Raw genomic sequence first — 16,143 nt, 5'->3', positions numbered from 1 at the left:
AGGTCAATATTTTTAGGTGTTTTGGTCAAAACAGGGAGAAAAACATTCTTATGTTATGATTCTGAAACTCAGAATATGAATTGCTAACATAAATTGACATCAATACTCTTATCCTACTTTTGTGTCCTTACATTTTGCTTTGCCAAAAGTCCAGATGAGAAAAAGGTCTTGAAAGCAGAAATAAGGAAATTTGTTTTATATAAGCTGAATTACTTATTAATATGTACTATTAAAGGCTAAGAATGAATTTTAGAATTTAAAAGTTCACTGTATGTGTCTTTCAATGAAGGCGAAGTTATTGAGAATACCATATGGCTTTGGAAGATATATTTGGTGTCTTCAGGAATTTGAAGCTGCTAAATTATCAACAGCTGTCAGAATAGAATAGACCAAATGTATTTGGAGTTTAGTTCTTTGTAGTGGGGAAATTTGTGGATTTCCTGCTTCAGCCCAACTGATGAGAAGAATCACAATATGAGAAGACATGATGAGAAGAACTTATAAATATGTTAGATGGTTGCACAGGATGAATAATTTTGCTACAGAATATGAATTAGATGAGAGAAAAGATAAATTTAAAGGCTGTATCATCAGTTCAAAAAATAGACAATTAAAGCGGGAAAATAACACTGCCAGTTGGTAGAAGTTTCATCATGCCCAGGAGTTCTCAGTCTAGGCACTACTAACATTTTAGGCCAGATAATTCTTTGTTGTGAAGTCTATCTTAGGCATTGTAGGATGTTATATAATACATTGTAGCAGTATCTCTCGAATTAACCTGTTAAATGAAAGTAGAAACCCTTCCCCAGTTGTGACAACCAAAAATGTCTCTAGACATACTAAATGTCTTCTTGGGGGGCAAATTTGTCCCTAGTTGAGAACCACTAAGCTAGACTACTTCAGAATAGCTCCAAAAGTCACATTCTAGTTATATGCTCAAGATGGAACAGGATGAAGGAGAAGGTTTATGGAGAACTTTGTTGAACACGTTATCAGGGTGAGGCTTTATTTGGAAAGTACTGTAATTAAAGTGTAGCTCCTGCATGTATATTGTATTGATGAAAAGCTGATTATTTTGCTTTCAGTCCAGAGTTAAATGAGTATAACAGGAGCACAAATATTGTAGGTGATGAAATTGTCTTTTATTTTTGCCTTCCTCCTAAAAGCCTTACAAATATATGCAAGACAGCCAGAGTTATTTTCTAAAACTAAACCTAATGGTATTGGGTAGCCATTTCTGGGTAGAACTTTCCACTTGCTTGAGTTTCACTACATCTACTCGGAGACCTACATAATCTTAAGTGCCTGTCTTCTTATATTCTACACTAAATGATATGTATGACAGAGACCATTTGTATGCACCAAATATCCTTATGCTCCTCTCCTTTTCTCAGCTTCCCTTGCAGCTAAGCTGGGAACACATAACTAGTTCTGCCCAGTGGAATGTGAGCTGAGCACGGCTTCTGGGCTGAAGAAGTTAAAAGCCAGAAGGCCTCTTCCATCTCTCTCCTTCCCCGTCAGAGTGACTTTGGGGACCTCGCCCATATGTGTCTTTGTGGCAAAGAAATAGCTGCTCCTTTGTTCCTTTTTTTTTTTTTTTCATTTTATCTGTTTTCTCTTCTCTTTTTCTGTGATGTCCATTAATGGGAAGTTGGACTTTCTGAATTAATCTGCTTAATTCTCTTTTATTCCAATTGTGATCACTTTCTCTATATTTCTGCTTTCTGGAACCCAGTTGAATTTGATCACATGGAATAAAAGGTTCAGCTAAGACTTAAGAGCACAGGCACCATTACTAGTTGCCTTCATGTTAATGATATTATGGTGAGAAACAACATATACATGGGGTAAACATTTACTTGGAATGGCGCTACACATAATCTAGCACATTCTGCATCAGAGGAAGGTCAAGAGATTTGGGGTCTGATTTTTCTGTGAATAAAGGATTATATGACAAGGTGTCAGATTTGGGAGGCAGCACATAGATCATGGTCATTAGAGCATGCCCTCTGCTGCCAATTGTATGGATATGAATTTCAGTTTTGACACTTATTCTTTATGTGACCTTTGGCCCGTTACATAAACTCTCTGAGCCTGACTTGTCTGATCTGAAGAATGAACATTAGTACCTGTAGGTTGTAAGTATGTAATGTATTTTAAGCTCTTATAAGAGTACGTGTTCTATAGCATAGAATCCTTCCTCCCTCCCTCCCTCCTTCCTTCCTTCCTTTCTTCCTTCCTTCCTTCTCTTTCCTCTCTTCCTCTCTTTTTATTATAAGTGCTGCTTTTGTTATAAGTGCTATGTAGGTGTTTGCTCTTACTGTTAGTTGGGTTGTAAACTAAAAGCATTATCTATCATGAGCCTATGAGCTCGAGAATTTTTTGAGTTCTATAGAGCCTGTTGTATTTCTCACTGTATACTCCCACAGTTAGTATAAATAAGTTAAGTGCTTTTATAATTTCACTTGCTTCATCTTTTCTATGAGGCACAGGATTGCTGGTAACATAAGTGGTACGTATGGCAAAATAAGATGGTGCCTTTTCCTCTGGGCATGTCAGTGTTTGTGCCTGTTTTGGAGAGCACAGCATGGGCTGGATTTCATTCCCCATGTACCTACAGGCACCTGCAGACCAAATGCTATACCACTGTGCAGGGCTCTGACTGGGACATTACTCCCAGAAGGAAAGCTGGCCAGGGAGACTCAACTCTCACATTCTAGCATGAATTCTGTCCTTGGGATTGGGTTACTAGTAATGGTGGCATTTACTGTCTTGATTTCTTGGCCCTCCCCTTGCTGCTCTCAAAGGTGGGGGGCATCAAGGCTATCACTTGAAGGCCTAGGTATGAGAGGGAATCAACAGCTTGGCTGTCAGGTCCTTAATCCTATGGGTATTCTTAAATCTTTGAGATTGGATGAGATTAGTTAGGTATAGTGAATGAAATAAGAAGACAAAAGAACATAGGGCTGAGCCCTAAGGACCTCAAACTTTCATAGATCATCTGAAAAGATATGAGTGGGCAAAAGATATTGAAAAGGAGAACTCACAAAGAAAGGAGAAAAGTGAAGGGGGAATTATCACAGAAGGTAAGCGAGGAGAGAGATATAAAACCAAAGCCTAGGCTTTGTGAATAGCTATGGGGGTCATGTGGTTGTGAAAATTATTGCAATAATTCATGACTAACTGAAAAGTAATGCTAGCATTTCTATTTCCTCCCGATCACCCTCCTGTCTCATAGGTGACAGCCTCTGATGCAGATTCAGGACTCTATGGCTTTATTGAGTATTCTCTTTATGATGGATTTCTGAGCTATGAAGCACCTCAGGCATTCCGGATCGACCCTCATGATGGGCGAATCTGTGTTTCTCAAGATATCGACAGGGAAAGGGATCCTGCTACCTATGATCTCCTGGTGAAAGCTAAGGACGGGGTAAGTTTTTATGTATGAAGTCTATTTTAAACATAATCACGAGTGAGCCACTGTGATTATGTGACCCACAGAGGACCAATGATGATCAACAATTGGGTCATTCTGCTTCATGTGTCACTGCCTCTTTCCTTTGCTGAAGTTTTTTGAAGCAAATATCAAGGACGTTATTTCACCCACAAATAATTCAATAATATCTCTTAAAAATAATGACTTTGAAAACACAGAGCTACAAAACATTAACAATAATGCTTTAATGATAGCTAATATCCTTTCTATGTTAAATTTTCTTGATTATCTAAACATGTCTTTTATAGTTGGTTTCTTTGAATGAAGATCCCAATAAGTTCACAAATTGATTTGATTGATATATTCTTTAAGTTTCCATGTATAACAGTCAGGCCTCTTACCTGTTCTCCTATGGTTTTTTAAAAAAACCAAGTCATTTGTCCGGTTGATTTTCCACATGCTAAATGTGGCTGATTACATCCTTGGGATTCATTTACCATGTTCTTCCATTCCCTCTATTTCATATAAACTGGCATTAGAGACAGAGAGCTAACTGTTTTCAGATTCATTTAGGTGATGCCATTTGCTGCTTATTGCATCAGCAGACACATACCATTATTTTGTTACAGGTTGAAGAATGGTAACTTTTGAATTCTATTATTCCTTTACATTTATTATCTGGAATTCTTCAACTAAGGAAAATGTTCTCACAACAACTATTTGATTACTCTTAAGTGTAATTCACATAGGAAATGCGGGATAAGGCTTTATTATTTGTTTTTATTTTACCAGGTTTTTTGAATAGTAACTTGCTGTCTTAACTATCTCCAAAGGTAAACAATAATTTTTTTCTAGTTTGAGTATAAATTCCTGGATTTTAAAAAATTTAATGTATTTCAATACATTGCTGACCCTATCCTTTCTGATGTTCTCATTGACCCATTCTTGATCAGTGAAGGCACTTTCAATTTGATTCCTTTGCCCTTTTTTGTTGTTAAACTTTTAAATTGACATATAAAATTGCATACAGAGAAATGCACAAATAATAAGTGTATAGCTCAATGGATTTTTGCAAAATGAACAGACCCATAAAAGCAAATGAGAAAACATTAAAAAGCAAATGAGAAAACCCAGAAGCCCCCTCTTTGCTTCTTGTTGTAACCGTCCTCCCTCCACCTCCCCATCCCCCCATCCCTGCCTTTTTAGAAGCCACTGTTGACTTCTAACACCAAGCATTAGTATACCAATTTTTTAAACTTTCGGTGAATGGAATCATACAGTATGTGTTTCTATGGAGTTTCTTTTGCCAAACATTATTTGCCGGAGTCATTTACGCTACTGTGTATAGCAATAATTCACTCATTCTCATTGGTTTATAGTATGACTTTATGTGAATATACAATAATTTTAACCTATAATTAATGGTACCCATTTTAGGATGTGCTTCTTTTAACGTTCTTATACTTGCAATATGGTGAACAAATGTAAGCATTTCTCTTGCGTATATACTTAGGAGTAGAATTGCACTCCCACCAGTAAAGTATGAAAATTTCATTTGCTACACATTCTCCCTAACATTTGATATTTAATGCCTTTTCTATTATAGCAATAATAGTACTTATGTAATGGTATATCACATTGGGGTTTTACTTTGTATTTGTTTGATAACTAATGAGGTTTTTTTCATGTTTATTGCTATTTGTATAATTTGTGAAGTGTCTGTTCTTCACAAGAAGAAAATCCTTTATTCATTTTCTATTGTTACTGTTGGATCTTTGTCTTACTGACTTGCACGAGTTCTTTATATTTTTGGCCTGAAAGTCCTTTGTTGGATATATTTATTGCATATATTTTTCTCCCATTCCGTGGCTGGCCTTTTCTATCCTTAATGGTTTCTTTTGAGGAACAGAAGTTCTTCATCATAATAGAGCTTAGTAATTTCTCAGTTTGTTTTCCTTTATAGCTAGTGATTTTTGTGTTCTTTTAAGAAATATTTGCTTATCTTAGGGATATGAGGGTGTTCTCTTATTGTTTTCTTACCTTCATACTTACTTTTTATCAATCTGGTGGGATGAAGTTTTGTTATTTTTTTCCCTATGGTTAACCCAGCACCACTTACTGAAATGGTTATTCTCATTTTTACCTATTTATCCACTTTAGTGCTAGCAACATCTCTCTTAATTATTTTAGGTTTATCATAGGCCTTGGCCTTAACTATTCTTGACCATTTACATTTCCAAATACAGTTTAGAAACAACATTTCAATTTGCATTTTTTACAGCAAAGGTGGCCTACTATACACACCATTCCTCACTTTGATTTTTTTTTTTTCACTTATTTCATTTTGGAGACTTTACTTATATTTTTCACTTATACATTTTGAAGACCTTCCTTGTTTCTTTTTCATCTGCTTACTACTCTTTTGTATACACAGACCCTACTAACACCCCTCTGGTCTAATTGTTCTCTTTTGAAATTAATGAGAGAATCCACCTATTTAAGCTATGAATTTCTGGGAAAAAGTGAGTCTAAATGTATTGCAAGTAAACGTAAAAATGAACAAGAACGTAAAGCCCTTTATATTCAATAAAATATTCATGATCTGTTTGGTTAGGTTTTTGCCAATACCTTACTATGTGGTTTCAGGAATCCCTGATTCTATGTAAGAAAATATGTAGGAAACAACAAATAGGAGTAAACAGAATTTATATTAATTCAAGTCTATGTAATTATTTGCAGCCCAATAGATGCACACCCAAATATTAATCCAAGGCTTTAGAAATGTATTCTTGATAGATTTTGAGACAATTGTATAATGCCATCCTAGAATTCAATAATGGGTTTAAAACATTACTCTCGTGAAAACCACCAAAAAGAACTAGCTGTGTCTTCCAGGCTACTGTCTGCTGTCCACTGTGATCAAAACGAGGCCCTGTTGATTCATCTAGCTCCCAGGTTTTGGTGGCCAGATGCAGGACACAGAGATCCTTGTAATGGTAGAACTGCTGTCCATCAGGAGAAGCAAGCTCCCTTGCAAACACTCATAACCTGTCTGTCACATCAATGCACCACCACAGCCTGGAGACCACAGTGCCCCAGAAGTGAACTGGGAATTTTGACTTTAATCCAGGTGTCCTTTCTGGTATTGTAGATATAGAGGTGGTTATGTAAGCAAGTTTTTTTGCTATTAAAATATTCACCTCCAAAAAGGATCAATTCATTGTTTTCAGGATGAGCAGAGAATGACACATTTAGTCCTGGTGAAGGTGAGGAACATAATGTTTCTATAATCTGAGTCTTTTTAACATCTGGTACCTGGAAATGGGTTATCAGAGCTTCGAATTTTCCTTCTCCCCTGAGTACTTGCACACCTTCTCCATCTTGGCTGTGGTTTTCTCCTTCTTTCCCTCTTGCCCGTCTTGCAGGTATGAGGCTGAGTGGAGATCCAGGCAGGGAGCTGTGTGTAGGAGGGAACCATCTTGGAATCCGGACCCCTCCTGGAAGTAGGTTTTTGTGAAAACAGGGCCTGGCACAAGCCCAGGGATGCATTTTAAAAAACAAATTCTAGAAGAGCCTCCACATCACAGGCTTTTAACAAATCCCTAACTTTCACTCTGGACCTAAAACTGCCTCTAGCATTCCTTACGTTTGCCTCAGAATATATGGAGAGCAAGCAGCATATGTGCTTTCATGTGAGTGTATGTGTATGTATACACATATAGTATGTATATATGTATATAAACCTATATACAAATATAAAGTTATCCAGTGTGCAGTGTTTATTCTGTTGACTGCATAATCCTCATGAATTTCTGTGATGAACTGAGTTTTTACAGGGTGACTTCTGCATCTATCATAGTTATTCTTTGCGATATTAATTAGCAGTACATGTCCCTCAGAAATGCATAGTCAAAAAGGTTGGTAAAGAGAAAGATGACAAGGTTGGTAATGATCCGTAGTCTTCCCCTGAAAGCAATGTAGACTGCATTCAAAGAATAAATTAATGCAGACAGGATATTTTAGGTTTATGTTGTTGGATTCTAGGCCATAATGAATTTATTTAAAACAATGAACTGAACCTTGACAGAAGTCCTTTAACTTTATATTATTACCTTGACAATCTATGGTTTTTCCTCTGATTCTTTCTGTTTCTAATGAATGTCCTGAAAGTGCTTTAGAAGAAAATTGCTGAGAACCCATTTGCCGGTGGTTACTAAGAGATTTTTATCTGCCAGTAGAAGAATTTTTCTTGTAAAATAATTGATGTTCGTTGTCACTGCTCTGTTTATCCTTGTGATAACTGTCAATATTTTTTCAACTGAGTCACTTCTGCTCTACTGATATTACTTCTGAAATACTCTATTTTTGCTGCCACTACTGCTGCTATTTATCTCATAAATCATGAGAATGCTATAAAATTACATAATGGAACCAAACAATTGGATTACATTGGCAATCAAGTGGTTTTTCACAATAAAACTCTATGATTTAATTATTCCATGCTTATATCTAATTTTCTGTTTCTTTTTCCCATTCATTTTTACCACATAGATTTTTTTTGGTGTGTATGCTTGTTAACACTCTATTTTTTTGTTACATCCTGGATTCTGTAGCTGACATATGTGTTTGAAATAAAACTATTTCAACTCCATCTCACCACTCAATGTTTAAGGGAGGATTTTGTCAGACAAGCAATATAGGAAGTAAATGGACTGAGCTCTTCACTGGTGTATACATTCATGAGAAAAGTTGGCTACTGAAGTTGTGCTCATAGTTTGTGTGCAATGCAGTTACTATCAAAACGTAAACTTGCTGAGTGAAAAGGCATGCTCATTTTCATTTTAATAGAGTATGTTTTTTCATGTTCTAACAAATGTTCAAATGCTTATTCCTGTCTTTTGTTTGCTTCATTACCACCCTTCACCTGTTCTAGGAATGAGCATTTACCCCATTGCCCCATTGTACCGTGTTTTCTAACTAAAGTGTCTGGACCATATCTTAGATTTCCCACCATTCTTTATGAGCAGGATGTATCCCAAAATATCTTCAATACCTCTTTACCGCCTTCTAATCTCTAATAGTTTAAGCATCCCAGCCTTTTATTATTACCCATATTCTCCTCCCCGCCCTGCTCAGTTCATCCCTTAATTTGAATCAATCTCCTACTGATGTGGTTTGGATCTGGGTCCCATCAAATCTCACGTCGAACTGTAATCCCCAGTGTTGGAAGTGGGGCCTTGTGGAGGGTGTTTGGATCATGGGGGTGGATTTCTCATGAATGGCTTAGCACCATCCCCCCTTGGTACTGTTCTCATGATAGTGAGCAAGTTTTCATGAGATCTGGTTGTTTAAAAGCGTGTGGCAACACCCCTTCACCTCCGCCTTCTCTTTCTTGCTCCTGCTCCTACCACGTAAGACGTCTTGCACCCCCTTTGCCTTCTGCCATGATTGGAAGCTTCCTGAGGCCTTCCCAGAAGCTGAAGCTGCTATGCTTCCTGTTCACCTGCAGAACCATGAGCCAATTAAACCTCTTTCCTTATAAATTAATCAGTCTCAGGTTTTTTTTATAGCAATGTGAGAATGGACTAATACACCTACCCGCCTTCTCTGCCCTTCGAAATTCTTCTACCATGCCCTTTGGAACTCATGGTCCATTATTTAGCAAACTCCTTTATGAACTTAAGTTGGTCTCTGATTGTTCCTTTAACTTATGGCCCTGATTAAAAACAACCTACCCGCCAAGGATACCCATTCCTTTCTGCACTCTCACGAGGAAGCCCGTAGTCCACCAATCACAAGCTGGCAGGAAGTGATTTAGGTGCCCTGTTTGTTGCCCAGGGCAGCATCCAAATAATTTCTACTCCTTTCTCCATCAAAAATGAATCCCTTTTGAAGTTCTTGTTGTGTGACTATTCCATAGATACTCCTCCTCTGTTTTTCTTTCCCCATCGTGATTTAAACCTCTTTATCACTTAGGACTTTCACACTTTGTTCATAGTCTTCCTCTTCACCAGTTTCCTCATCATTCTGGGAGACTTTACTATTCATTTGCTGAACAACACAACACCCTGAGCCTCTCAGTTCCTTGACTTTCTAATTTCCAAGGATTGTCACCAGTAATTGCACAGCTTTGACATCTTGGCTTCAAGCATGCTAGATCTGATAAGCATTTTTATCTTTCTGTCTAATTTACTGTAGCACATCCACTCTAATCAACAATTCTTCTCCCATGTTAAGATCATTGATTTGTTACCCATCACTAAAGTCATGTGGTTGCAAACTTCCTTTATCTTCCCCACTCAGTAGAACTGTCCTGGTAAAACCCCAGCCCTGTGTAAATCTGACTCTGCCTTTTCCACCCTTGCAGCAGCTGAACATACTTGGAGAAAAATAACAGGTCTGCTTGAGAGCGGAAGGTCTTACCTTCCTGCCACCAAATAATCCACTAACCTACCTGTATATTAGCTCACATTCTTTACCTTCTTTTCTATTATCTTTTTAGAGATGTCGCTGTTTGCATCAAAAGCAAATATCTCTACTATTTAGGGTCCCATCCATTCTGGCCTTCTTACAGATAACATTTTTATAATGATTTTGTCTTTTTTCCTGCATCTTTAATTTATCAAGTTCTTTTGAATGACCCTCATAAGCATACAGGGCATAATAATAGTCCCTATCTCAAAAAACTACTCTGGATTCCCTTTTGATGTCATGTACCTTTTCAGAAAACCATTTTATTCCTCTCCTTTCCTACACAGCAAGTCTACTAAAATAGGCGTCTCCATTTCCTCACTTTTCAATCTTTATTTGATCGATTTTTTCCTCTCTACCTGTCCTATAAAACTGCTTTTCTCTACATGGTTACTGTTGTGCCATATCCTGGAATTCTTTATTTGTTTTTATCTGATTCGTCCTCTCAATGAATTTGAAGATATTCTTTGGATGCTGCTTCTCTTGGATTTGGTGATGTCACAACTTAGGTTGCTTTTTTTCCCCCCTTGAACAAGGTGGAACCTCATTTCCTTCCACCTTTGTTCATTGAATCATGAAATACAGACTGGAGTTCATTGACATAGAAAGCTCACTGGAATGAAACCACAGCTCACAAGAGCTAAGAGATGTGAAGGAGAGATGTTATTAATATTCTACTCTTCAGGAGTCCCAGAAGGCAAGAACGAAGAGAATGGAAAGCAGACAATTACCAAAGTAGAAGTAATAGAAAATGTTCCCTACCTGCTGACTGCCCTAGGCGACCCTCCTGCCTCCGATATTATATGCTTTTGAGCTTGGAGCTTTCCGAAACTGCTTTCATCTTTTACAGTATAACCTGAGGGAATTGGGTTTCCTACTATAATCCTCACAATTAAATGCTTAAAATGAAATAAAAATGCCACATGAATCATTGGTCAAAAAGAAAGGGTAAGACAACATTAAGATATATTCATGCATGAAATTTATGGGATGTATTAGCTACCTATTGCTGTAAAACAAATTATTCCTGAAGCTAGCAGCTTAAAATAGCAAACATTTATTGTCTTATATAGTTTCTCAGGGCCAGGAACCTGCAAGTGGCTTTGCTGGGTGGCTCTGATTCAGTCTCTTATGAGGTTGCATTATCAAAACAGTTTCCATCAGCTGGACAGAAGTTTAGCTACACAGCTCTGGGAAGCACACACTCTAAGCGGATGGAAAAAATGAGTTTAGATCAGCTTTTCCCGCACTGTGTTCTGTGGGAAACTGGTTTCCCAAAATGTTTCTTCGAAAGAGCATTCTGGAGCCTAAAAAGAGTGGGGAACACCTCGGAACTCACTCCCTCTAGAAATATACATACAAAAGGCTCTGTGAGAAGTTCTGAGGCAAAGAATGCATCCACTTAACTTGGTGAATTCAGCATTTTCCCACCTTTTTGTCTAAGGAACTTCTTTATTTTTTTGTTAGGATATATCTCTTCTTCCCTACCCCAGATGCCTCTTGTCATTTCATTGAGGAAAGCAATAGTTGTCCCATGTGGGTATTTAAGAAGACAACATTAGAATTCTGTCCTTTTACATTTTATTTTTCTGATATTTATAATATAAATAATACATTAGCACAGTAAATATATATATAGTTTATTAACAGATAAACATATTGAGAATATATGCACCACATTTTATACTGATGGAGTCTACTGCTGTGTAGAATAAATCTGTCCTCCTTAGCACTTAAATCAGGTAAGAGGAATCTGACTGCCCAGCCTCTGCCACTACAAGCTCAGCCCTCCCTAACCCCACTAGTGTGCTTACCCTACCGGCAACAAAAATGTATTGTTGGCCAGGCACGGTGGCTCACATCTGTAATCCTAGCACTTTGGGAGGCCAAGGCAGGTAGATCACCTGAGGTCGGGAGTTTGAGACCAGTCGGACCAACATGAGGAAACTCCATCTGTACTAAAAATACAAAATTAGCCGGGTGTGGTGGCACATGCCTGTAATCCCAGCTACTCAGGAGGCTGAGGCAGGAGAATCCCTTGAACCCGGGAGGCGGAGGTTGTGGTGAGCCGATATTGCGCCGTTGCACTCCAGCCTGGGCAACAAGAGAGAAACTCTGTCTCAAAAAAAAAAAAAAAAAAAAATTATTGTTCAGTGACAATACGTTTTCCACTTTGTGCATCTAACATTTGTTTATTTTTTATAGTATTGCCTGATTTAGGATTTTTGTTCTTAAATATCTTAAGCTGGGGCAATATTCATTTCTTCGTATTTTCCCCACTTTTTCATTATTTATCTTACCTCAACCCTAAGTGACTTCTTGAACTTGAGGAGAGATAAAGAAGAAAGAGGAAAGGGAAAGGAAAAGGGAAAGCAAAACTGAGATGCAAGGCAGTTTGGAGCAGCAGCAGGGTCTGGCAGAGGTGAAGGAATATTTTCTATAAGCTTCTCACCAGTCTGCAGTCCCCTCTTACTACGTCGAACCTGGAGACATACAGGTTACTTACGGTGGCTGCAGATGTAGGGCCACCCTGCATTTTAAGCATAAAGGCCGGATGGATGAACTTGCATTGTTCTTTGTGGACTCATAACCAGTCCCATTTCTCCTATTCTGATTGATACCTGGCGTGGCTCTGGCACTTTATTCAACTCAGAACATGGAAAATCAGACTGTTTCTAAATTATTTCCCCATCCTTTTTTAGTCCTCAAAGCCTGGAGTACAAGGGACCTCAGAGCTCAGAGCTAAGAGCGGAAGAGTCATTTCTGGGGTTGTCTTACCTTCCTCCCAATCTTCATTCTTGCCCTCCCCCGCTCCCTGTCAACAAGTGCTTCCTCTCTGTCTGCATGGCAGCGGTTCTCCCTTTGTCTCTTGCCAAATGTTCTTCCTCCTTGTCCTTTTTTCCTCCTTGCTCTGTGCCTCCCTGCCAGAGTAGAAAAAGGAAACAAAAAAGATGAGGAGGGGGAGGACGCATGAGTGAGAAAACCCAGGCCGTTGTGACTTACCAAGGATTTTTGTCAAAGATGAAAGTGTCAACATGTACCAGATAGAAACGGAAAATGTGCTTTAAAGTAGGAACATGTGTTTTACTTTAGAAAAGTAAAATTTGCAGAGGATTATTTTCTTCTATTTCATTTGCTCTCTTTCTCCTTGATTTTAGATGGAGGCAACACAAAATAAGTAGTATGGGATTCATTTCTCACTACTTTAGGTGCTGTATTTCCTTCTAAAACTTGAAAAATCCAGAATTCCCAAACAAATCTGGCCCCCAGGATCTGGGATGAGTACCTGCACTGCTCCTGTCCTCCTTCAGGCCCCATCCACTCTGGACTTGATTCAAACAGCCTCCTCATGCCCATTCTCCTTCCTTCCACTCTGCTGCTCTTCAGTCTGTTCTGAACACTGCGGCTAGAGCAGTGTTAACATCTCGGTGAAATCAGGTCACTCTTGTGCTCAAAGCCCTCCTGTGTGGAAGAACCATGTCCTTCCAGAGACCTGCAGAGGTCCCTGGGACTCACTCCTGCCTCTCTGACCTCAGCCCTTCCTGCTTCCTTGCTGTGGCTGAGCAGGCCTGAGAGGCACATGCCGTTCCTGCCTCAGTGCCTTTGGCTCTGCTCTTTCCTCTGCCTGTTACTTTTTCCTTTCTGGTACCTGAAGTCTAGCTGCCTCATGTGGGTTGGTCTGCACACCAATGGTACCTTCCTAGTGAGGGCTTCACCCGGGCACCCCCCCACCCCCCTGCCCAGCCCAGGCTCCCTCACACCATCTTCTTAGCACTTACCAACATTCATTTAAAAATTATCTTAGGGATAAAAGTGATTTTGATTTCTTTTTGGACATCAGGACAACTTTCCTTGAATATATTTGGCCTCTATTCTGAAATTTTTGCCTCACAGCTGCTCTAAGTGAAAATCTCATTCCATGCTTAAGAAGGGCGGATCACGAGGTCAGGAGATCGAGACCATCCTGGCGAACACGGTGAAACCTCGTCTCTACTAAAAAATACAAAAAAAAAAAAACTAGCCGGGCAAGGTGGCAGGTGCCTGTAGTCCCAGCTACTCAGGAGGCTGAGGCAGGAGAATGGCATAAACCCGGGAGGCGGAGCTTGCAGTGAGCTGAGATCCGGCCACTGCACTCCAGCCTGGGCGACAGAGTGAGACTCCGTCTCAAAAAAAAAAAAAAAAAAAAAGAATCAGCAGTGAAGTATACATACCATGCTATTACCTATTAATTCATACATCAAGGTTGGAAATAAAATGAATTTATAGATGTGTTTGTGGGTGTGTATGTGTGCGTGTGTGGTTTGTATGTATATATACATACACATATACATATACACATCCCCCTACATATTCAAATTCTGTTGTTTCAAGACTATTCTAGGGCCATTGTCAATTATTCTACATCCCAGTGTTCAACAAAAACCCATTTGTAATCACTGCTCATTCATCCACCAGGGTGGGCTAAGTGCCCAAGCCTTTGTTCGTGTGGACCTGGAGGACGTGAATGATAATCATCCTGTGTTTAACCCATCAACCTATGTGACAAGCATCAGTGGTGAGACCCAGCCAGGCACCGAGATCATCAATGTTCTTGCCACTGACCGGGACTCTGGGATATATGGGACAGTGGCTTATGAGCTTATTCCAGGAGATGTGTCATCCCTTTTTACCATTGACTCCACCACAGGTACGTGATCTTGGAGTAGTTTTCATCCTTTGGCTATAAAGTTTCTGCTTAACCACTTAACAGCCAGAAAATTAGAAAAAGTGACATTTTTTCAATAATGGGAGTGTTGCAGGACTCACTTTACCTTCTAGCAGGCACTGAAGTATATTGAAAAGGGCTGAGGCTTTGTAGTGGATTAGACCAGACCTGAATCTCAGTCCCAGCTTTGCCTACTACTGATCTTGTGGTCTTTATTGGCCTCAGTATCCTTACCTTAAAAGTAGTGTTGGCCTGGTGTGGTGACTCACGCCTGTAATCCCAGCACTTTCCGGGGCCAAGGTGGGTGGATCACAAGGTCAGGAGTTCAAGACTAGCCTGGCCAAGATGGTGAAACCCTGTCTCTACTTAAAAAAATACAAAAATTAGCCAGACGTGGTGGTGCACGCCTGTAATCTCAGCTACTCGGGAGGCTGAGGCAGAGAATTGCTTACACCTGGGAAACAGAGGTTGCAGTGAGCTGAGATCACGCCACTGCACTCCAGCCTGGGTGACAGAGAGAGACTCTGTCTCAAAAAAAAAAAAAAAAAAGGTAGTGTTATCTGGGCTCTGTGGCTGACTCCTGTAATCCTAGCTACTTGGGAGGCTGAGATGGGAGGATGGCTCAAGGCCAGGAGTTTGAGGCTGCAGTGAGCTATGAAGCTATGATGAGGCCACTGTCCTCCAGCCTGAGTGACAGAGCAAAACCTTGTCTCCAAAAAAAAAAAAAAACAAAAAACAAAAAAGTAGCACTGATAATACCTATGTTTCGAAGTTTTTGTGAGAGAACTAAAGGCAGTAATTTATGTAGAAACAGTTGGCCAGTATTTACCTTGCAAATGTTAATTTCCCTTTATTTGTATGATCATGCCATCTGAGGGTGACTGAGCCTCATTTTGATGTATTAATAGCTAAGATTAGTGCAAAGACATTTGTACAGGCATCCAAAGTAGATCCTTTTCTTTGTAGTAGGTCTGGCATTCCCTTAGTCTCTTTGGGTTTTAGTTTCCTTGTTTTTAAAATGATACCTAAAGCTCCTTTTAGTTCTCTACAACGGTAATTGCATATCTGCCAAGGAAGCCTAGTGGGCAAGCTGTCTTTTAGAAATAATGAATATTTAAGAAGTTACCTTCCATTTTCTATTCATTAGCTTGAATAGAATTTTGTTGCTAAGAAAATAATGGTTTAAATATTTGATTATAAGAACATAAAAAAATTTCAAATATATAATATGACATTACAATACCTTTGAGATACTTAGAGATACTCTGGTCCAAAAATGAGGCTGCAAAAAAACAAAAAAAAAGAATTGTTTTCTTTTGCATTTTTCCACCTGATCCAAACAATGGGTAGAATGTGTTTCTATTGTAATGATAATGATAATGTCAGATGCTACACTAGACATTTTCTGTATATTGTCTTATTGGATCTTCACAACATGCTTTGTAATAGCCATATACAGTAGAAAAAATGACAGTTTACACAGGAAATCTAACGTGCTTTGTGAGTGTGCCCTCTCACGCAGCCCCATTAG

At 39.0% G+C, this 16,143-nt stretch overlaps 1 protein-coding gene across 1 annotated transcript in view; it reads left to right on the top strand.

Moving 5' to 3' along the window:
* DCHS2 (dachsous cadherin-related 2) overlaps nt 1–16,143 on the top strand; it is a 265,954-nt gene that overhangs the window by 109,747 nt on the left and 140,064 nt on the right. Inside the window, exons 2-3 of the mRNA XM_025385992.1 lie at nt 3,239–3,430; nt 14,363–14,594. Of these exons, the coding sequence (XP_025241777.1) occupies nt 3,239–3,430; nt 14,363–14,594 (424 nt within the window). The remainder of the gene's footprint in view (nt 1–3,238; nt 3,431–14,362; nt 14,595–16,143) is intronic.

This window comes from Theropithecus gelada, chromosome 5 (genome assembly GCF_003255815.1).
Source record: "Theropithecus gelada isolate Dixy chromosome 5, Tgel_1.0, whole genome shotgun sequence".
NCBI lineage: Eukaryota > Metazoa > Chordata > Mammalia > Primates > Cercopithecidae > Theropithecus > Theropithecus gelada.
Note: the sequence above shows the minus strand (reverse complement) of the source record. Positions and strands in the feature narration are given on the sequence as shown.